The 22,589-nt window shown below is 43.5% G+C and overlaps 1 protein-coding gene and 1 pseudogene across 2 annotated transcripts in view; both read right to left on the bottom strand.

The window, feature by feature from the left end:
- The window catches only part of Znf41 (zinc finger protein 41), a 45,265-nt gene extending 38,873 nt beyond the window's left edge, over window positions 1-6,392 (bottom strand). Inside the window, exons 1-2 of one of the 2 annotated variants that reach the window (XM_070040545.1) lie at window positions 6,299-6,392; window positions 264-295 (exon numbers count right to left, since the gene is read on the bottom strand). In XM_070040545.1, the coding sequence (XP_069896646.1) occupies window positions 264-287 (24 nt within the window). In that variant the 5' untranslated portion in view covers window positions 288-295; window positions 6,299-6,392. Of the gene's footprint in view, window positions 1-263; window positions 296-5,937; window positions 6,123-6,298 lie in introns of those variants that run through there. The other variant, XM_070040546.1, reaches the window with a different exon arrangement.
- LOC138839890 (vesicle-associated membrane protein-associated protein A-like) lies at window positions 3,498-10,634 on the bottom strand (annotated as a pseudogene).
- Between the last annotated feature and the right edge of the window lie 11,955 nt (window positions 10,635-22,589).

The following is a 22,589-nucleotide window of genomic DNA, read 5'->3' as shown; positions in this document are numbered from 1 at the left end:
ATAAGCAGAAAAAGCTGGAAGTGGCACTGTGGCTCAAGTGGTAGAGTACTAGCAGAAGAGCTAAGGGACAGTGCTCAGGCCCAGAGTTCAGGCCCTGCAACCGACAGAAAAATTAATTAATTAGAATATGTATTTCTCTGAAGACCATATACAAATGGCCATTAAATACATGAAAAGATGCTCAAACATCAGTATTAGAGTAATGCAAATAAAAACTATAATGAAAGTTGGGGTTGTAGCCTACAATTAGAGCACTTGCTTACCATATATGAGGCCCTGGATTCCATCCACAGAACTGTAAAACAAAACAAAAAACTAGTAAGCATCATTTCCTGCCTATTGGGATGACAAGAATAAAATAAAGAGAACAAATGTTAAGTGAGGGTGTAACAAATTGGAATCAACATAAATTGCTGGCATCTTTTCAATATCAAAAGGAAAGCAGCATTCTTATCAACTATATTATAACATAATTTTTATCTTCCAAGTCTATCTACATAATTTAGTGCTTTTTCACAAATATTATTTTCCAGTCTGGTATGTAGAAGGAGAAAAAGAGGGGAAAAAAATCTCAAGAAGATTTGACTACTTCTTTGGTTTCTCTCTCCACTTCTTCCCCTTCTTCTCCTCTCCCTACCCCCTTTCTTCCACACTGGGGATAGAACCCAGTGCCTCATGCATACTAGCCAAGTACTCTACCACAAAGCCACATTCCCAATGCAGGTCTTCATTTCTTTAAATTTGAGAAAGGGTTTTGCAATGTAGCCCAGGCTGCTCATAAAGCCATGTTCCTCCTCAGTCTCCTAATTGCTGGGATTACAGGCATACACCACCATGCCTGGTTTTCAGGTCATGCCTAGCCCCTGTATCTTATTTGTGTGTTGGTCCTGGGGTTTGAATTCAGGGCCTGGGTGAATGCCTGAGCTTTTTTGCTCAAGGCTAGAGTTCTACCACTTGAGCCATAGCTCTATTTCAGGCTTTTTGTGGTTAGACATGAGTCTCAAGTACTTTCTTGCTAGGGCTGACTTTTAACCATAATCCTCAGATCTCAGTCTCCCGAGTAGCTAGGAGTACAGGCATGATCCACCAGTGCCTGGTGCTGCATCCTCTTAAACTCATTAAATTTTTAATCTTTTCTCCTGTTAATCTGTGTTGACAATTTGTCATTACTAGCTCCACCCACTCCAAAAAAATAGAAACTTAAGAAGTAAAATTCTCTCACACCCTACACCAACAATTTCATTTGAGTATCCACCCAAGAGAAAATGTAAATTTATACAAAATTAATACAGAAGTGTCAAAAGTGAATCAGTGGAGCGCACTAGACATTGATGAAAGTGAACCATACAATTTGTGAGTGGAGATGGGAAGGGGGGAATGGGATAGAATGAAGGAACCAACACTGTATAAAAGGAAATGTACTTATTACCTAATGCATGTGAATGTAACCCCTCTGTATACCACCTATATAATAACAATAAAGTAAATAGACTAATAGAGGAATGTTGAAAGCAGCATTACTCAGAATAGGTAATAGTGGACAAACTTCAAATGTCCTTTTACTAATTAATAGATAAATAGAATGTAGTATGCATCTTATTATATAAGGGAATGACGTACATTGTCCTTCTATAACTATAGGTCCTCTATCCACAGATTCAGCCAATTGTGCACTGAAAATATTCAAAAAAATTTGAGCCAATACAGGATTTTGTCATTAGTTTCAAAACAATATAGTACAATAACTACTTAGGTAGTATTTATTTACATTGAATTAAGCATTATAAGTTATCTAGAGATGATTTAAATATATAATTTATACTTACTCAGAATGTTAAAAATGACAGTATAGCAATATTTTCCTTTTTATAAGCAATGTAATTTTTCAGGTTCATCCTGTATGTCATCTATGCAGTGGTGATATATATATTATATATATTATCAACAGATCAGTTTTCTCTCTGAATGGTATTCTGTTGTTCAGATATGCTGCCATTTGTGTAGTCATGTACATGTAGATGGTCAATTTTTCTAGTTTTTCTCTTAAATAGAGTAAATTACAATGGAAAAAATATTGGGAATTACAGGGACTCAGCAAATAAGACATTTGACAAATGGGATTACATCAAACTAAAGTTTCTTCTTAGCAAAGGATGTAGTTAATAAACTAAAAAGATAGCCAATAGACTGGGAGAAGATCTTCACCAGCTATAAATCCTATTGGAGCCTAATATACACAAGGAACTCAGGAAACTAAACCCCCCCCAAAAATTAATAACCCAGTCAATAAATAGGCAAAGGAGTTAGACTTCTCAGAAGTAAGAGCAGCCAATAAATACTTGAGAAAATGTTCAACACCCCTGGTCATGAAGGAAATAAATTAAAACAATATTGAGATTCCACCTCACCTCAGTAAGACTGGCCAACACTGAGAATACTGGTGGGGATGTGGGGTAAAAGGAACCCTATTACACTTTTGGTGGGAATGGAAACTAGTACTACGACTCTGGAAGGAGGTTTGAAGATTCTTCAGAAAACTAAACATAGCACTACAGTATGATCTATCCATACCACTCTCAGGCATCTACCCAAAGCATTACAAGCCAGGATATAGTAAAGATACTTACACATCTGTGTTTGCTACTGCACTATCCACAAAAGCTAAGTTATAGAAATAGCCCAGATGCCCTACATTGGATAAGTGGATCAAGAAATGTGGCACATATACAATGGAATTTTATTCATTCATCAGAGAGATTATTATGCCATTTGCAGGGAAATGTTAAGACATAGAAAAAATCAGGTTAAATGAAGTAAGTTAGTCTCAGAGAGAGAGTGTTTCTCTCACATGTGGATACTAGATCTAAAATATGAGTATGTGTGATAAGATATACCAAGTTTAATGCACAAACTGATGGTATACATAGGAAAGACATCCAAAATTAATGCCTCTGAACAAGTAGTGTACTGTTTATCAAAAGGAATACCAGGAAGTGAAAAATATGCTTTGGGGAAAAGTTAAATTGGGGAGGGGCACATGGAGGGATGAAGCGTAAGCAAATACAGTCATTATATTCAATGCACATTATGTAAAAACTGGACTATGTAACTTGAGGGTAAGAATAGGAGAGGGAAAATGGGGAGGATGGAAGAAGTGACATTAACCAAGCAGCATTATACTCCTGACCTGACTTATGCAATTGTAACCTCTTTGTACTAATATTTAATAAAAATTATATATATATACATATATATATATATATATATATATATATATATATATATATGGAGAGGGAGAGGGAGAGGGAAACAGACAGACAGATAGTTGCCAGTGGCTCACACCTATCATCCTAGCTACTCTGGAGGCTGAGATCTGGAGAATCATGGCTTGATCCAGGTCTAGCAAAAGTCTGGAGAGAGCAAAAAGAACTCAGAGACAGCACCCAAGCCCCGAGTTCAAGCCCCACACTAACAAAAAATTTAAAAAGTGGCATAAGTCATGACTTCTGCCAACCTGGATCTAGAGGAAAGGTATTGGGTAGTGGATAGCAGTCCTTGTTACTACTTGAATAATATAGATATAAGTCTTGGGGTCCAAAACCTGACCATCTGGGTTCAAATTCCAGCTTTACCATTTACAGAAATGTATGATTTTTAGACAGGCACCAGTGGCTCGTGCCTCTAATCCTAGCTACTCAGGAAGCTGAGATCTGAGAACCACAGTTCAAAGCCAGCCAGAGCAGGAAAGTCCATGAGACACATCTCCAATGGACCACCTGAAAACCAAAAGTAGGGCTATGGCTCAAGTGGTAGAGCACTCACCTTGAGCTGAAGAGCTCAGATCGAGAGTTCAAGCCCCATGACCAACAACAACAAAAGATAATGAAGGGCATATACTAATGGCAAAGCAAAAACACAGTAAGTTTAAGTCAAAAGGTAGTTGTTTTTTGGGGGGGGCAGGGAAATACTGGAATTTGAAATTTAGGTCCTGGTACTCCCCAGGCAAGCACTCTATAACTGGGGCCACATCCCCAGCTTTAAAAATAGGGTGTGTGTTGGTCCTGTGCTTGAACTCAGGGCATAGTGCTGTCCCTAAGCTTTCTTGCTCAAGGCTAGTGCTCTCCCAATGAGCAACAGCTCCATTTCTGGCTTTTTTGCTGGTTAATTGGAATTGATGTCTCAAAGACATTCCTGTCTAGAATGGCTTTGAACTTCAATCCTCAGATCTCATACACCTGAGTAGCTAAGATTACAGGGGTAAGCCACCTGTGCCCCATTTAAAAGTATGTTTTGAAATAAACTCATATCAGAAGTAAAGCCAGGCATCAGTGGCTCACACCTGTAACCCTAGCTACTCAGGAGGCTGAGATCTGAGGATTGCGGTTCAAAGCCAGCCCAGGAAGCAAAGCCCATGACACTAATATCTCCCAGTAACCACCAGAAAACTGGAAGCGGCACTGTGGCTCAAGTGGTAGAGTGCTGAAGAGCTCAGGGATATCACCCAGGCCCAGAATTCAAGCAAAAAGAAAGAAAAAGAAAGAGAAAGAAAGAAAAAGGAAGGAAGGAAGGACCAGTAGCAGTGCATCTTTGGCTCATTACCTACTCAGGAAGCTGGCACCTGGGGGATAAAAGTTGTAAGCCAGTCCAAGACAGGTAGTAAAGTGTATAGCATTTCACTTCCAATTAATTAGCAATCTGCCACAATGGAAGCGTGACTCAAGTGGTAGATCACCAGTTGCACCCAGGAAAAGGCTGACTTCAAACTCCAGTAACAGCAAAAAGAAGCAGCCCTCCTAACATGGACCTCAAGATCTTACTTAATATACCTCCATCACTACTCACACAATAAACTCAATTTCATACCTCACAGGCCATTCATACATTGATAGCCATGTTCTTATCACTTTATACACACTCCATCATTTTCCTTGAAGAGCCTATATCAGTAACCCTAGGGTGGCAGGGTTCCTATCACTCCATCCCACAAACTTCACTGTACATCTCCCCCAAGCGACCTTGGAGAAGCTCTTCACCATACAGAGCAAAGCATGCTCCAAACAGCTCCATAATAATCCCTTTTCAATGCTTAACTGGTCCCAAATTTGCCTTTTAAAAATACTGGGCCTAGCAGGGCACTGGTGGCTCACTCCCGTAATCCTAGCTATTCAGGAGGTTGAGATCTGTGGTTCAAAGCCAGCCCTGGCAAGAAATTTCGTGAGATTCGTATCTCCAATAACCCACCAGAAAACAGGAAGTGGCGCTGTGGTAGAGTGCTTGCTTTGAGCTAAAGAGCTGGGGGGCAACGCACAAGCCCAGAGTTCAAGTCCCACGACTGACTAAAAAACAAGTACTGAGCCTGGCACCGGTGGCTCAGGCCTGCAATCCCAGCGACTCAGGTGGCTGGGATCTGGGGATCACAATTCGAAGGCAGCTGAAGAAACAGTTAAGACTCATCTCCAATTAACCAGTAAGAAACAGGAAGTGCAGGTGTGATTCAAATGGAAGAGCACCAGCAATGAACGGAAAAGGAGACATGAGAGCTCGAGGCCTTTAATTCAAGCCCCACTCCAAACAAACAAACAAACAAATCCACACACACTATGAGCTTCAAGTTGGGAAACTGCTTGGAGGGAGCTTCGTGGTTTTGGACTAGAGCTGCGCACGCTCAGTGACAGTGCCAGCGCAGAAGCAGACGCTTGCCCAAGACACCAAGTGCACTCACACTGCGAGCGCGTGTACGTGTGCGGGTCAGAGGAAAGGCGGGCTTTCCAATTTTCTTCCATTACTTTGCCAGGCAAGGAACATGGCTGGTCCCTAGGCAGACTCTACTGGAGCCGCCATCTTGGGTGCCTGAGTCTTTCGACCACGGACCCCGCTGTCCCCGCCCCTCCCCCCATCCCCAGTGGTCTTCCTGAGGCGCCAAGGCCGCCCACCGACCTCACCACAAGGCTGGCCTCCGTCCGCCGCTGCCGCGGGAAGTGACCTCTGAAGCGCCGGTGACCGGGGCTCAAGGCTTCAGGGTCAAATAACCCCTGTGCCCCCAAATGTCTACGACCGGACCTGCTTCTCTGGAGCCATTGTCAGCCGCGCTCCTCCACAGAACGCGGCTACCCTCCCTCAAACCCTTCCGTTCCCTTAGTTCTCTAATGGCCGCGCTTCTCCGCGGGACACGGCAGCTTTCCCACCATCCTCGGTTCCAGCCCGCCCCCTCCCAGCGGCGCGCCTTCGCGAGAAGCCGCGACTCTCCCTCAGTCCCTTCCATGGCCGCCGCTCCCGAGGGGACTCTTAATGAGCCCACCTGGCAACGTCTCTATTGGAACCTCCGACTCAGCCCACGGGAAGGGATGGCAGGCCGCCGAAAACGCCAAGCGTCTCGATGGACCTGGAACCAGCGCCTTTGCCCGGGTAGGGGAGGAGGGGCGGGCGGGAGGATTATAAGGATTACGGGACAGGAAGCGGAAGTCACCAGCCGCGGGAAATTAGACTGCGGGCTTGGGAGAGTTCGGTTCGGAGAGTTGTGATTCGACGCCTAGAGTTGTGATGTCGTTACTGAAAGTGAGAGTCAGTGCGCGGTATTGTGGCTAGATAAACCAAGTGGTGGAGAGCCTCTGCTCACTTTGTAACTCCACTTTGTGCTTTTCTCATGCTGTTGGCAGCCTGGCTGGGAAGGTGGCTCAGTGGTAGAGCGCTTGCGTTGCATGCTTGAGGCCCTGGGTTCGATTCCTCAGCACCACATAAGCAGAAAAAGGTGGAAGTGGTGCTCTGGTTCAAGTGGTAGATCACTAGCCTTGAGCTGAAGAGCTCAGGGGCAGTGCAGGAAAAAAGGTCTCAAAATCTAAGTTGGGATTGACTGTATTTGTTGGGACTTGTTTGACGTGCATTAAGGTCGGGTTTCAAGGACTTTTTTTTTTCTTTTTGCTGGTCCTGGGGCTTGAACTCTGGGCCTGGGCCCTATGCCCGTGCCTCTTTGTGCTTAAGGCCAGGCACTCTACCACTTGAGCCACAGCGCCACTTTGCGTTTTCTGGTGGTTAATTGGAGATAAGAGCCTCACAGGCTTTCCTGTCTGGGCTGGCTTTGAACCACAATCTTAAGATCTCAGCCTCCTGAGTAGCTAGGATTACAGGTGTGAGCCACTGGCACAAGGCTTCAAGGACTACTTTGTAACCTACCCCACCTCCACCCCCATCCCCCAAACACCGCCTATGGCCCCTGGATTATTTACAAGGCTTATTGTAGAACTGGCAAAAGAAATGGGAACTTTTAATTTCGAATGTTGTGCTGTGTCTCCAGTAAATTAGGGAAAGAACAGGATTTTATTCTATACTGAAAAGATAAAATTAGCTGGGCGTCCGTGGTACACACCTGTAATCCTAGCTACTCAGGAGGCTGAGATCTGAGGATCACCGTTCGAAGCCAGCTGGGACAGGAAAGTCCATGAGACTCTTATCTCCAATAAACTACTCAAAAGAAGCCAAAAATGGCATTGTGGGTCAAGTTGTAAAGCACCAACCTTGAGCACAGAGAGGCTCAGGGATAGATAGCACCTAGGCCCTGAGTTCAAGTCCCAGGCCTGGCAAAATACACCATAAAATTAACACTTATTTCAGTGTTTTTAAATTTTTCTAGTTAAACCTTTAGTTGAAATTTTATCATGTTTGGTATGTGATACAAGATGTTTTGATTTTGTTGTATCAAATTAAAAACAAATCTATTAGGAAAGAACTTTGATTGCAATTGTGAGACTGCTCCCATCACAGAAATCTTTAGGCATCACAAAACTAACAGAAAGTTGGTTGTGAGTGGCAAGAGCCTGTAATCCTAGCTATTCAGGCTGAGATCTGAGGATCGCAGTTCAAAGCTGATTCCATTTGCTTAGTGCTAGTAAAGGAAGACAGTACCTATTTTATAGTGAAATACAGTGGCACGCAGCTGTAATTCTTGCATTGGAGACATTGAAGTTGGAGAGTCCTAGCTCAGGGCCAGCCTGAGCATGTTACATAGCAATTTCCAAGCCAGCCTATGGTCATACCAAGAAAAGTAATTATTTTGATAATTACATCTTGTATCTATCTATTAAGCAGGGTACCTGTGGCTCATGACTGTAATCCTAGCTACTCAGGAGACTTGAGACCTACTTGATCATAATTTGAAGCCAGCTCCAGGGAAAAAGCCCCTGACATTCCCATCTCACAGCCAAAAAGCAAGACTGACAATATGACTTAAGCAGTAAGATTCTTGAGCAGGGAAGCTGGAGCTGCTTGGGGCTGGTGGTGGCTTACACCTGTAATCCTATCTATCTACTTAGGAAGCTAAGACCTGAGAATTCAGATCCAGCCTGGGCAGAAAAGTCTGTGACTCTTATGTCTAATTAACTACCAAAAAGCTGAAAGTGAAGGTGTTACTCACGCAGTAGAGTGCCAACCTTGATTGAAACAGCCAAATGAGAGCGTGAGGCTGTGAGTTGGAGCCCCAGAATCAGAAGAAAAAAAAGAGAGAAAGAAAAGAAGAAAGGGAAGGAAGGAGAGGAGGACTCAGATGAAAGAAGCCAATGAAAATTATTGTAATAACAGAAGAGAAGGAAGAGGATGTTGTATCTGAAGGTCATAGTTGAGGTTGATCCAGGTTTATCGAAATCTAAGTCCCTACCTGAGCCTTAGGACTTCATCTTTCAGATGTCTTTTTACTTCTGATAGCTTCATTATTTCTCCCTGAAATCATTGTTATTCTTCCATCCTCTTCCTCATTTTAGTATCACTGCATGAAGCATATACAGTTTTGACATGGCTTCAACTTGCTTAGCTATATTTAATGAAACAGCTTTGCTAGGTTCCATGTCATTCCCTAGCTTGTCCTGTTTGAACACATTGATTGAATCCCTTGAGGTTATTCTTATTGTGATAATAGATAACTAACAGGTGTTGCAACTGGGTTGTTGTTAATGCTGCTCATTGAAGTGTCAGTAGGGATCTGCCCTTATTGGAGTTAACCTAGTTTATCATTTCCATTGGTGTTTCACATACCCATTTCAATTTAGAACCTATTAACTTCCTAGGTTTGGCCTCTTTCCACACTTTCCATATCTGTAAAAAGCAAAAATTGGCTAGGCACTGATGGCTACTCAGGAGACCGTTATCTGAGGATCAAGGTTCAAAGCCAGCCTGGGCAGGAAAGTCTGTGAGACTCTTATCTCCAATAAACTACCAAAAAACTGGCAGTGGTGCTGTGGCTCAAGTGGTAGAGCACTCACCTTGAGTTGAAGAGCTGAGGGAAATCATCCAGGCCCAGAGTTCAAGCCCCACGACTGACAAAAAATGGGCAAAAATTGTCTGTACCATAAACTTGTGTTTGATTATTTTTCAAATCATACTCAAAGGGCTAGAGCATTACTGAAATAGTCAAGGACCAGAATCTGTATATACTTCCACATGGCCCTGGAGACACATGACATCTAAGGGGAAGGATGTGCCAGTTCATTGACAGGGGCAGGAATAGCTATGATTCAGTTTGGGAGTATTGGCAGTGATGGCTCTGAGGCAAGAGTGGGGGTGGCAGCAGTGCCCAACCTACGTAACTCTAGGACAGGGCCAGGCTCTAAGCCTATGGATCTGTCACATGGATCTTTGGTGGGCTGCTGCTCAGTTGAGTAATAGTTCCGGGTGTCACATGTGACTCAATGCTTATGTGCTATTTAAACTTAAGGTAAGGGCTGGGAAGGTGGCTCAGTGGTAGAGTGCTTGCCTTGTATGCCTGAGGCCCTGGGTTCGATTCCTCAGCACCACATAAGCAAAAAGAAAAAAAGCCGGAAGTGGCACTGTGGCTCAGGTGGTAGAGCTCTAACCTTGAGCTGAAGAGCTGAGGGATAGTGCCCAGGCCCAGAGTTCAGGCCCCACGACTGGACCCAAAAACAAACAAACAAACAAAAAATAAACTTAAGGTAAAGAGCATTTAAAATTCAGCGATGGGAATTTAGCCCAGTGTTAGAGTGGGTTCCAATGTTACCCCTGGGTTCCATTTCCAGTACTATAAAAATTTGTTATTACTCACTTAGCTCTATTTCAAGAGCTCAGAAGCCACATTTGGCTACTGGCTGCTGAATTGGATGTTGCTAAATATGAGACATTGCTACCATTGAAGAAAATTGGAAGATATTGAGAAAACACATTCAAAATAATGTAAAGTAAAACATGGAATAGAGGCCATGCTAGTAATCCTAGCTACTCAGGAGGTTGAGATCTGAGGATCAAGGTTCGAAGCCAGTCCAGGCAGAAAGTCTGTGAGACTCTAATCTTCAATTAACCACCAAAAAGCTGGAAATGGAGCTGTGGTTCAATTTTTCTGAAATATATCTGTAATAAGTTATATTGACTTATAAATATTAAATCATACTAGCATTTCTGGTGTCATTTCAGTGTTTATGGTACATTTCCCCTGCTATGTATTCATAATATGGATCTTGCTGGTTTCTTTTCTTTTTGGCAGGTACTAGAGATTGAACCCAAGGCCTGGGGGCTTACTGTCCCTTAATGTTATCACTCAAGGCTAGCACTCTACCACTTGAACCACAACACCACTTCCTGCTTTAGGGGGTTTCATTGGCGATAGTCTCATAGACTTTCCTTACCAAGCTGGTCATTCTCTGGTGTAGCTAGGATTACAGGTGTGAACTACCAGTGCCTGGCTTGCTTGACCATTTTTATGTGCCAGTTCTGGGGCTTCAACTCAGGTCCCAGGCACCATCCCTGAGATTCTTCCCACTTCTGGCTTTTTCTGAGTAGTTTATTGGAGAAATGAGTCTCATGGACTTTCCTGTTCTGACTGGCTTCAAACTGTGACTTCAGATCTCAGCCTCCTGGGTAGCTAGGAGGTGTGTGCCTCCCTTAACCAGCTACATGATGGTTTTGTTTTAAAGAATTATTCATTCCTCCTGTAGAAAATCAAGTTCCATTGATCAGGCATTAGTTCTTGTGTGGTATATGCTGTGTGTGTGTGTGTGTGTGTGTGTGTGTGTGTGTGTGTGTGTACTGGGGTTTGAACTTAGGGTCTCATGCTTTCTAGGCAAGAGTTCTGCTACTTAAGCTACATCCCTACCCCTTTTACTTCAGTTATTATTATTATTATTATTATTATTATTATTATTATTATTATTTGTGTGGTGGTGTTGTGGGGCCTGAGCTGTGGACCTGAGTGCTATTCCTGAGGTTTTATTTTATTTTCGTTGTTGTTCAAGGCTAGCACTCTACCACTTGAGCTACAGCTCTACTTCTAGATTTTGGCAATTAATTAGAGATGAGTCTCCAGGAATTTCCTTTCCAGGATGACTTTGAACCATGATCCTCAGATATCAGCCTCCTGAGTAGCTAGGATTACAGAAGTGAGCCACTGATGTCTAACTGCTTTAGTTATTTTTCAGGAGAGTCGCAAGGTTTTTTGTATTTGATTTTGTTTTTTGCCAGTCCTAGAGCTTGAACTCAGGGCCTGGTTCTATTTGTGCTCAAGGCTAGAGCTCTATCACTTGAGCCACAGTGCCACTTCTGGCTTATTTGAGTAGTTTACTGGAGATAAGAGTTTTAAGGGGACTTCTGCTTGGGCTGGCTTTGAATTGTGATCCTCAGATCTCAGCCTCCTAAGGATTATGGGCGTCAGCCACTAGCACTGGGCTTAAGTTTTTATCTGGGGTCTTCTCAGACCAGGTTATCCTCCTATGTACAGTGTAAGCTCTCACATGGCTAGGACCACAGGTACACAGCATCATGCCAGCTTATTGATTGAGTTGGAGGTCTTGATAATTTTTGCTAAGATCTTGAACTGCAGTTTTCTCAAGTTCCACCTCCTGAGTAGATGAGATTACAGGAACACACTGTCCTTCTGATCTCTGCCTCCCAAGTGTCACAGTATATGGTTTCCTCCTTTCCTTCCTTCCTTCCTTCCTTCCTTCCTTCCTTCCTTCCTTCCTTCCTTCCTTCCTTCCTTCTTTCCATCCTTCTTTCCTTTCTTTTTATTTTTTGTCAGTCATGGGGCTTGAATTCTGGGCACTGTCCCTCAGCTCTTCAGTTCAAGGCTAGTACTCTACTACTTGAGCCATAGCAACACTTCCAGCTTTTTCTGTTTATATGGTGCTGAGGAATCGAACACAGGGCTTCATGCATGCAAGGCAAACACTCTACCACTGAGCCACCTTCCCAGCCCCTCTCTTCCCCCTCCCTCTCTCCTTCCCTACCTCCCCCCTGCTCGCCCCTCCTCCCTTCCTCCCTCCCTCCCTTCCTTCCTTCCTTCCTCCTTCCTTCCTTCCTTCCTTCCTTCCTTCCTTCCTTCCTTCCTTCCTTCCTTCCTCCCTCCCTCCCTCCCTCCCTCCCTCCCTCTCTCCCTCCCTCCCTCCCTCTTTCTCTCTTTCTCTCTTTCTCTCCTCTTTCTTTCTTTCTTTCTTTCTTTCTTTCTTTCTTTTTTTCTTTCTTTCTTTCTTTTTCTTTCTTTCTTTCTTTTTTGTACTGAAGTTTGAACTTGGCTTTTTCCCTCACTCAGCTGGTGCCCAACCACTTGAGCCACACTTCTAGTCTTGCTTTCTTCTGGTTATTTTGGAGATGGTGTCTCATTAACTTTTCTGCCCAGGCTGGCATCAAACTATGATCCTTTGGATCACAGTCTCCTGAGTAGCTAGAATTCTAAGTGTGAGCTACAGATGCCTGCTGGTCATTAATTTTTAAGTAATCAAACTTCTGTTGTTGTTCTTTTTTTTTTGTCAGTCGTGGGGCTTGAACTCTGAGCCTGGACACTGTCCTTAGCTGTTCAACTCAAAGCAAGCACTCTTAATGTAATCAAACTTTTGATGTAGTTTCAATGTCCATAGTTCACCAGGTAATGAAAGAGATCACATGACTGTTGTTCTTTGATGTTTTCTCTTATTCTTTTCAGGCAAGGCTAATTTTTTAAGGTGCTGAGGGTGAAACCCAGGATCTCCTGTGCATTAGGCAAGTACTCTACCTGGGAGTTCTACCCCAAGCCAGCAAGGCTGACCATAGTAGTTATTTGAGGAGTAGAGTAAAACAAAAAAGTTGAAAAACAGACTTGCTAAGAACGAGTCCATTGGCTTCAAAATTAATGAAAGATTGAAACTATATTGTTTCCTTTAAGATAAAAAATTTTATGCCGGGTATGGCACATTATGATTTTCATCTTTTTTAGCTTTTTTTAAACTCTTTTTAAAGCAGGGTCTTGCCATATAGACCATGCTGACCTTCAACTCTCTCTGTGTTAGCCCAGAGAGCTCCCTTCCCATAGCTTAGTATGCTCCTTCCCCTCTCCACAGCTTAGCATACTTCCTAGGCAACACTAGGCCCATTTAGTAAAGGCAGTAAATAATCAGCCTCCAGCCCCCTTTAGCTTGAGATGGCACTTCTGTGGGGCAGCTACCACCATATAAGGCAACAAGAGCCCCTTAGAGTAACCTTCAGGTCTGGGTAGCTGCAGGATCCCTTATCTACTATTTGGACAGCAGCCATAAATCCTAGTCTGCCATGATGACCCCCCCCCCCCCCCGCCCACACGTCCACACCAGGGTCTCTGTCTGCTAGCCCCTCTAGCCCCTCCTAGACCTCCTAGCTTATATAGGTCCCCTCAGACAATAGCTGGTGCTTCTCACTTCTCCCTTGTGAGAAGGGGTCTTGCCGGCCCCTTCTCCTGGCAATAAATCTTTCTTTGTTCTCTGTACCTGTATATCTGCGTGGTTTTCTTGCAAAGTCCAAATAATCTAACACTCTGTATCCCAGGTTAGCCTCAAAATCACAATCTTCTTAACCCAATCTCCCTAGCACTAGGATTGTAAATGTGTGCTACCATGCTTTGCTCCTTCCAGCCACTCCACTTTTTTTTCTTTTCTTTCTTTCTTTTCTTTGCTTTTTTTGTCAGTCGAGGGGTCTGAACTCTGGGCCTGGCTGCTGTCCCTCAGCTCTTCAGCTCAAGGCTAGCGCTCTACCACTTGAGCCACAGTGCCACTTCTGGCTTTTTTTTTTTTTTGGTCCGGTCGTGGGGCCTGAACTCTGGGCCTGAGTGCTGTCCCTCAGCTCTTCAGCTCAAGGCTAGCACTCTACCACTTGAGCCACAGCACCACTTCTGGCTTTTTTCTAATGTGGTGCTGAGGAATCAAACCCAGGGCCTCGAGCGTGCAAGGCAAGTGCTCTACCACTGAGCCTCCTTCCCAGCCCCTGGCTTTTTTTTTTCTGTTTATCTGGTGCTGAGGAATCGAACCCAGGGCCTCATGCATGCAAGGCAAGCATTCTACCACTGAGCCACCTTCCCAGCCCCACACTTTTTTTTCTTTATTGAGATTAAGTGATTGCATAAATTTCACAAAATGCGCAATATTGTGGGATAGTGATACTTAGTTAAACTCACAAACACATTTTAACCTTCACGAGGTGCACTGTCATTATCATGGTCTAGAAAGCTTGTGGACTTTACAAACTTTGACACTACAGCTATTTTTTCCAAATCAGGTGATATGTACATTTCTTTCCTTCTGCTTAGAATAAGCTGTTCCTCTTTTTTCTCTTTCCATAGCTTCCCTTGAGTTGCTCAGTTCATTTTCATCAATGTTCACCCTCCTAATGGACCCTTCTGTTGTATTTTCCCCCTTGTTTCCATTTCCCTCTGATTCTGTACCCTCCTAGCTTCCCTCAGATGTGTACATAATATACCATGTATATGAGGTCAAGAGTATGGAGCCATCTAAAAATGATACAACAAATTAAGAAGAGGTCCTTTGGGGTTGGGAAGGTGGCTCAGTGGTAGAGCGCTTGCCTTGCATGCCTGAGGCCCTGGGTTCGATTCCTCAGCACCACATAAGCAAAAAGAAGAAAGCTGGAAGTGGCGCTGTGGCTCAAGTGGTAGAGCGCTAGCCTTGAGCTGAAGAGCTGAGGGACAGCACCCAGGCCCAGAGTTCAGGCCCCATGACCGGACCCCCCCCCCAAAAAAAAAACAAACACAAGAGATCCTTTGTTTCTTGAGCCCTGTTTACTTTGTTATATCTCCTCACAGTTTGAATTTAACATCTGCATATCAGGGAGACCATGTGCTGTTTGTCTCACTGATCTTTGTTTACCTTGCTCAACATGATTTATTCTAATTCCATCCATTTCCCTACAAATACCATTATTTTGTCCTTTCTTTTTTTTTTTTTTTGGGGTCCAGTCATGGGGCCTGAACTCTGGGCCTGGGTGCTGTCCCTCAGCTCTTCAGCTCAAGGCTAGCGCTCTACCACTTGAGCCACAGCACCACTTCTGGCTTTTTTTCTTTTTGCTTGTGTGGTGCTGAGGAATCGAACCCAAGGCCTCAGGCATGCAAGGCAAGCACTCTACCACTGAGCCACCTTCCCAGCCCTTATTTTGTCCTTTCTAATGGCTGCATAATATTCCATTGTATATAGGTACCAAAGTTTTTGATCCATTAATTTGTAGCGGGGCATCTGGGTTGTTTCCATATCTTGGCTATTGAGAACAGTGCAGCAATGAATATGGAGGTGAAACTGTCCTGTATCCTGGTTCCTTTTGGTCAGGGTTGATGCCTAGAAGTGGTATGGCTGGGTCATAGGGAAGGTCTATATTTAGCTTTCTAGGAACCTCCAGACTGCTTTCCAGAGTGGTTGCATTAGTTTACATTCCCGCCAGCAGTGCAGTAGGATTCCTCTTTCTTCTCATCCCTGCCAGCATGTGTCTTGGCTGAGTTTAGGATATGTGCCATTCTAACTGGGGTAAGGTGGTATCTCAGGGTTGTTTTTATTTGCATTTCCTTTATGGCCAGGGATGATGAACATTTCCTCATGTGTTTCTTTGCCATTTTTATCTCTTCTTCTGAGGAGTCTCTCTTTATATTCCTTGCCCATCTAATGATTGGTTTGTTAGGTTTGGGAGGGATTAGTTTCTTGAGTTCCCTATATATAATGGATATTAGGCCTTTGTCTGATATATTGCTGGTAAATATCTTTTCCCAATTGGTTGTCAGTCTTTCTAGTTTGGTATATATGTCTTTAGCTGTGCAGAAACTTTTTAAGGTAGTCCCATTTGTCAAATCTCTCTCCAAATTTTTTGGACCCTGGGACTTTGTTCAAGAAGTTCCTGCCTAAAAAAAAAAAAAAAAAAAAGAAGTTCCTGCCTGTGCCTATAAATTCTAGTGTGTCTCCTAATTTGTCCTGCAGTAATTTCAAAGTTTCAGGTTTGATGCTGAGGTCTTTAATCCATTTTGAGTTGATCTTGGTGCATGGTGACAGGCTGGGGTCCATCTTTAGTTTTCTGCATGTGGCTACCCTTTTTTCTCAGAACCAATATTTCTTCCACTGTATGTCTTTGGCTCCTTTGTCAAATATGAGCTGACTTTAAGTATGTGATTTTATTTCTGGATCTTCTAATCTATTCCATTAGTCTTCGGGTCTATTTTTATGCCAATACCAAGCTGTTTTTGTTTTCTTGGTTTTGGTGGGGGGGGGGGAGCGGTCCGGTCGTAGGGCCTGAACTCTGGGCCTGGGCGCTGTCCCTCAGCTCTTCAGCTCAAGGCTAGCGCTCTACCACTTGAGCCACAGCACCACTTCCGGCTTTTTTCTTTTTGCTTATGTGGTGCTGGGGAATCCAACCCAGGGCCTCATGCATGCAAGGCAAGCGCTCTACCACTGAGCCATCTTCCCAGCCCACCAAGCTGTTTTTGTTATTATGGCTCTATAGTAGAGCTTAAAATCTGGTATTGTGATATCTTCTTTTTTTTTTCTTTTTTTTTGGGGGGGGGTCTGGTCGTGGGGCCTGAACTCCTGGCCTGGGCGCTGTCCCTCAGCTCTTCAGCTTAAGGCTAGTGCTCTACCACTTGAGCCATAGCGCCACTTCCGGCTTTTTTCTTATGTGGTGCTGAGGAATCGAACCCAGGGCCTCGAGCATGCAAAGCAAGTGCTCTACCACTGAGCCACCTTCCCAGCCCCATATTGTGATATCTTCTGTGTTGTTTCTTTTGACTAGAATTGCTTTGGCAATTCTAAGTCTTTTGTTGTTCTCTATTTCGGTGAAGGACATCATTGGGATTTTGATGAGAATTTCATTGATTTTGTATATCAATTTAGGCAGTATGGCCATTTTCATGACACTGATTCTACCCATCCATGAACATGGAAGGTCCTTCCATTTCCTGGTATCCTCTGATTTCTTTCTTTAGACTTTTGTAGTTTTCACTAAATAGGTCCTTTACATCTTTGGTTAGGTTAATTTCTAGGTTTTTTTTTTTGAGGTTATTGCTAATGGGATTGTTTTCCCAATTTCCCTTTTTGCTTGTACATTGTTGGTGTACAGAAAGGCAACTGATTTTTGTGGGTTAATTTTGTATCCTGCTACTTTGCTGAAGTGGTTTATAAGTTCTAGGAGTTTAGGAGTGTAGTTTTGGGGGTTGTTTAGGTATAAGGTCACGTCATCTGCAAATAGGGGTAGTTTAATTTCTTCCTTCCTGATCCCTTTACTGTCCTTTACTTGCCTTATTGCTCTAGTTAAGGATCCCAGGACTATATTGAAGAGGAATGGAGAGAGTAGGCATCCTTGCCTTATTCCTGATTTTAGGGGAATTGGTTTTAATTTTTTCCCCCGTTTAGTATGATATTGGCTGTTGGTCTATTGTATATGGCTTTTATTGTTTTAAGGAATGTTAGTATGTAAAAGACATTAAGTCAAAAAACGAACTTTACAACTTTGGCGGGGGGTAGGAAGGGAAGGGGAACCAAAGGAGGAGGCAACAATGCTTGATAAGAAATATACTCATTACCTTGCTCATGTAATTGTAACCCCTCTGTATGTTATTTTCACAATAAAAAATTCACAAAATGCACATAAATGAATAAATATGCAAAAATAACTTCCAAAAAAAGAATGTTCCTTCTATTCCTATTTTCTCCAGAGCTTTTAACAAGAATGGGTATTGTATTTGTCAAAAGCCTTTTCTGCATCAATGGAGATAATCATGTGGTTCTCCCTCCACTTTCTGTGATACTGGAGGTTGAAGTCAGAATTTCCCTCTGGCAAGGTAGACACTCTACTATTTGAATCACACCTCCCCCCCCTAAAAAGAAGTTGGTATTTTTGACGAAGGATCTTACTTTATGCCTGGGCTAGCCTGAGCTGAAATCCTTTTGATTTGTGCTTCTCAATGTCAGGCTGTGGCAATGCAACCAGTCATTGGTTGAAATGGAGTCTTGCCAACTTTTATGCCCAGGGCTGGCCTCAAACCTTGATCCCCAGGTCTCTGCCTCAAGTAGCTAGAGTTTCTTTTTAAACTTTAATTGTTTTTGTTAATATGGTATATCATATTATAAGAAAGATATAAAATTCTCAGAATAAATTTTGATTTGAGGCTTTTGGGGGTGGGGGTGGGGAGGTATTTAGGACCTGAACTCAGGGTCTTATGTTCTCACTTGGCTTTTTTTCCTTTTCTTTGTTTTGTTTTTGTTTGGTTTTGGTTTTGGTTTTTGGTTTTTGGGTTTTGTCCTAGGGTTTGATCTCAAGGCCTGGGCATGTCCCTGAGCATTTTTGCTAAAGAATAGTGCTCTACTATTTTGAGTCACAGCTTCACTTCCAGTTTTTTGTGGTTAGAGATAAGAGTCTCATGGACTTTACTGCCTAGGCTGGCTTTGAACCACCGTCCTCAGATCTCAGTTTCCTGAGTAGTTAGGATTACAGGTGTGAGTCACCAGCACCCAGCTTAGACTTGGCAATTTTGCTCAAGGCTGGTGTTCTACCATTTGAGCCACAGCTTCACCTCTGAATTTTTGCTGGTTAATTGGAGATAAGAGTCTCACAGACTTTTCTTCTTGAGCTAGCTTTGAACTTTTATCTTCAGATCTCAGTCTTCTGAGTAGCTAGGATTTCAGGCATGAGCTACCAGTGCCTGACTTCATTTTGAGGTTTCATTATATTTCTATAAATTTTTGCTGTAGTTATTTGTGCAATGATTTATACATATTTTATCTAGGGCTGGGAAGGTGGCTCAGTGGTAGAACACTTGCCTTGCATGCATGAGGCCCTGGGTTCGATTCCTTAGCACCACATAAGCAAAAAGAAAAAAGCCGGAAGTGGTGCTGTGGCTCAAGTGGTAGAGTGCTAGCCTTGAGCTGAAGAGCTGAGGGACAGCGCCCAGGCCCAGAGTTCAGGCCCCACGACCGGACCCAAAAACAAAACAAAAACATATTTTATCTAATTCACCTAATGTGCACTTCGTTATTATGCATTGTCTTTTATATCTTTTCAATGCTTTGGGCTTTGGATCTTGACTTGATAATTGTATCATCAGATCTACTTTCATTCCACTTGCATTTTCTTTGTTTTTTTTTGGGGGGGGGGTCCGGACGTGGGGCCTGAACTCTGGGCTTGGGCACTGTCCCTCAGCTCTTCAGCTCAAGGCTAGCACTCTACCACTTGAGCCACAGCGCCACTTCCAGCTTTTTTCTTTTTGCTTATGTGGTGCTGAGGAATTGAACCCAGGGCCTCAGGCATGCAAAGCAAGCGCTCTACCACTAAGCCACCTTCCTAGCCCTCCACTTGCATTTTCTGATACATTCTGACACAATATTTAGTTTTACCTCTTTATTTTCAGTGTGTTTTACTACACGGCTCATAGATTTTGATATTTTAATCCAATTTATCAATTATATGCCTGTTTTTGTGTCTTCCTTTGGATTTAGTTTCCTTGTTTCAACTTTGTCTCCTTGTTTAATCCTTGTTTTTTCAGCTTTGTTGTTCTTTCCTAACCAATTTTCCTGATCCTGGATGGCTCTATCAACTTTCTTTTCCTTCCCCTTCCCCATCCTGTAGTGAGTTGGAAGATCATCTCTGCTTATGAGTTTTTCTGATTGTTCCATTCCTTATAAGCATGATTCAGTTCTTCTCTATTGAGGACTGGGGATATAACTCAGTAGCAGAATGTTTGCTTAGAATGTAAGATTCTAAGTTCCGTTCCCAGCACTGAAACATATTTTTTTTTTTCTATTGCTACATTAACCACACTAATACTTTCACCCAGGGCTGGGAAGGTGGCTCAGTGATAGAGCGCTTGCCTTGCATGCCTGAGGCACTGGGTTCGATTCCTCAGCACCACATAAAGAAAAAAGCCGGAAGTGGCACTGTGGCCCAAGTGGTAGAGCGTTGGCCTTGAGCTGAAGACCTGAGGGACAGCACCCAGGCCCAGAGTTCAGGCCCCACGACCAGACCCAAAATAATAATAATAATAATTTCACCCAGCCGGACACTGGTAGCTCATGCCTATAATCCTAGCTACTCAGGAGGCTGAGATCTGAGGGTCAAGGTTCAAAGCCAGCCCAGGCAGGAAAGTCCCTGAGACTCTTACCTCTAATTAACCTCCAGGAAACCAAGAGTGGCACTGTGGCTCAAGTAGTAGAGCAGTAGCTTTGAGCTGTAGAGCTCAGGGATAGTGCCCAGGCCCAGAGTTCAAGCCCCAAGACCAACAAAAAAAAAGTTCACCCAAAGCTTCTATTCTAAGATAGTTTGTGTGTGTACATACATACATAGTATGGGACCTAAATTCAGAGCCTCACTTTCTGGCTTGTCTTTTTCACTCAAAGCTGGTGCTCTACCACTTAAGTCACACCTTCACTTCTGGCTTTTTACTGCTTAATTGGACAGAAGAGACTCACAGGGGGCTGGGAAGGTGGCTCAGTGGTAGAGCGCTTGCCTTGCATGCCTGAGGCCCTGGGTTCGATTCCTCAGCACCACATAAGCAAAAAGAAAAAAGCCAGAAGTGGCGCTGTGGCTCAAGTGGTAGAACTCTAACCTTGAGCTGAAGAGCTGAGAGACAGTGCCCAGGCCCCCAGAGTTCAAGGCCAGGACCGGACCCCCCCCCCCAAAAAAAAGAGAGAGACTCAGATTTTTCTGTCCAGGCTGGCTTCTAACTGAATCCTCAGATCCTAACCTCCTGAGTATGTAGGATTACAGGGCTCTTGGATCTGCAATAGTTTTTTCCTTGTTTGTGTGTGTGTGTGTGTGTGTGTATCACATGTGTGTGCGCATTTGCATGCACATGTGTGCACTCATGAGAAAGAGAGAGAGAGAGGGTGTGTGTGTGTGTGTGTGTGTGTGTGTGTGTGTGTGTACTGGGGCTTGAACTTGGCGCCTAGGCACTGTTGCTTAGCTTCTTTTCCTTAAGGCTAATCCTCTACCACTTGAGCCACAGCTCCACTTCCTGCTTTTTGGTAGTTATTTGGAGATAAGAGTCTCACAGACTTCCTTGCCTAAGCTGGCTTCAAACCATGATCTTCAGATCTCAGCCTCCTGAGTAGCTAGAATTACAGATATGAGTCACCAGCACCTGGAAATCTTTCTTTCTTCTCATGCTCTAGTTTAAAACATATTTTTTTGTTTGTATGCCAGTACTGGGGCTTAAACTCAAGTACTGGGTGCTGTCTCAGAGCTTTTTTTGTTGTTGTTGTTGGCCGTGGGGCTTGAACTCAGGGCTTGGGTGCTGTCCCTGTGCTCTTTAGCTCAAGGTGAGCGCTCTACTGCTTGAGCCACAGTGCCACTTCTGGTTTTCTAGTGGTTTATTGGAGATAAGAGTCTCACGGACTTTCCTGCCCGGGCTGGCTTTGAACTGTGATTCTCAGATCTCAGTCTCCTGAGAAGCTAGGATTACAGGCGTGAGCCACTGGTGCCCAGCTTCTCTGAGCTTCTTTTACTCAAGACTAGCACATTACCACTTGAGCCATAGCTTTTTGGTGGTTAATTGAACATAAGCATCTCTTGGACTTTCCTACCTGGGATGGCCTCTAAATCTTACTCTTCAGATCAAAGCCTACTGAGTAGATAGGACTACAAGCATGAGCCACTGGCACTTGGCAAAAATTATTTTTGTATTTGTGTGCTGTTCCTGGAGCTTGAACTCAGGTCCTGGGCACTGCTCCTGAGCTTTATTGCTCCCACTTGAGCCAAAACACCACTTCCTGCTTTTTGGTAATGAATTAGAGATAAGTTTCACAGATTGTGCTGCCTGGGCTGGCTTTGAATCTCAATCCTCAGATCTCAGCTTACTGAAAGCTAGAATTACCAATATGAGCCATCAGCGCCTGGCTAAAAATTAATCTTTTAAAAACAGTATTCATTATATGATTTGATAGAAAGAAAAAGGGGTTGCGGTGTTTATTTCCATGATGAGAGAGGGTTGTTGCAAAAATGAGTCATTTGAAAGCACTAATAAAAGTGAAACAGCCAGGCAGAAAAGTCTGTGAGTCTCTTATCTCCAATAAACCACTAGAGAACTGGAAGCGGCAGTGTCTCAAGCGGTAGAGCACTCGCCTTGAGCTGAAGAGTGCAGGGATAGCGCCCAAGCCCAGAGATCAAGCCCCACGACCGACCAAAAAAAAAAAAGTGAAACAAGCTTATCTTAGCACTGGTTATATTTTTCACTCAAGGTTGGTGCTTTACCACTTGAGCCACAACTCCACCTCTGGCTTTTTACTGGTTAATTGGAGATAAGATTCTCTTGAACTTTCCTGCCCAGGCTGGCTTCAAAATATAATCCTCAGATCCCAACCTCCTAAGTAGCTACCTGATGATAGGTATATCTTAGA

Source organism: Dipodomys merriami, unplaced genomic scaffold (assembly GCF_024711535.1).
Source record: "Dipodomys merriami isolate MVZ:Mamm:240054 unplaced genomic scaffold, mDipMer1.0.p SCAF_3, whole genome shotgun sequence".
Classification (NCBI taxonomy): Eukaryota; Metazoa; Chordata; class Mammalia; order Rodentia; family Heteromyidae; genus Dipodomys; species Dipodomys merriami.
Note: the sequence above shows the minus strand (reverse complement) of the source record. Positions and strands in the feature narration are given on the sequence as shown.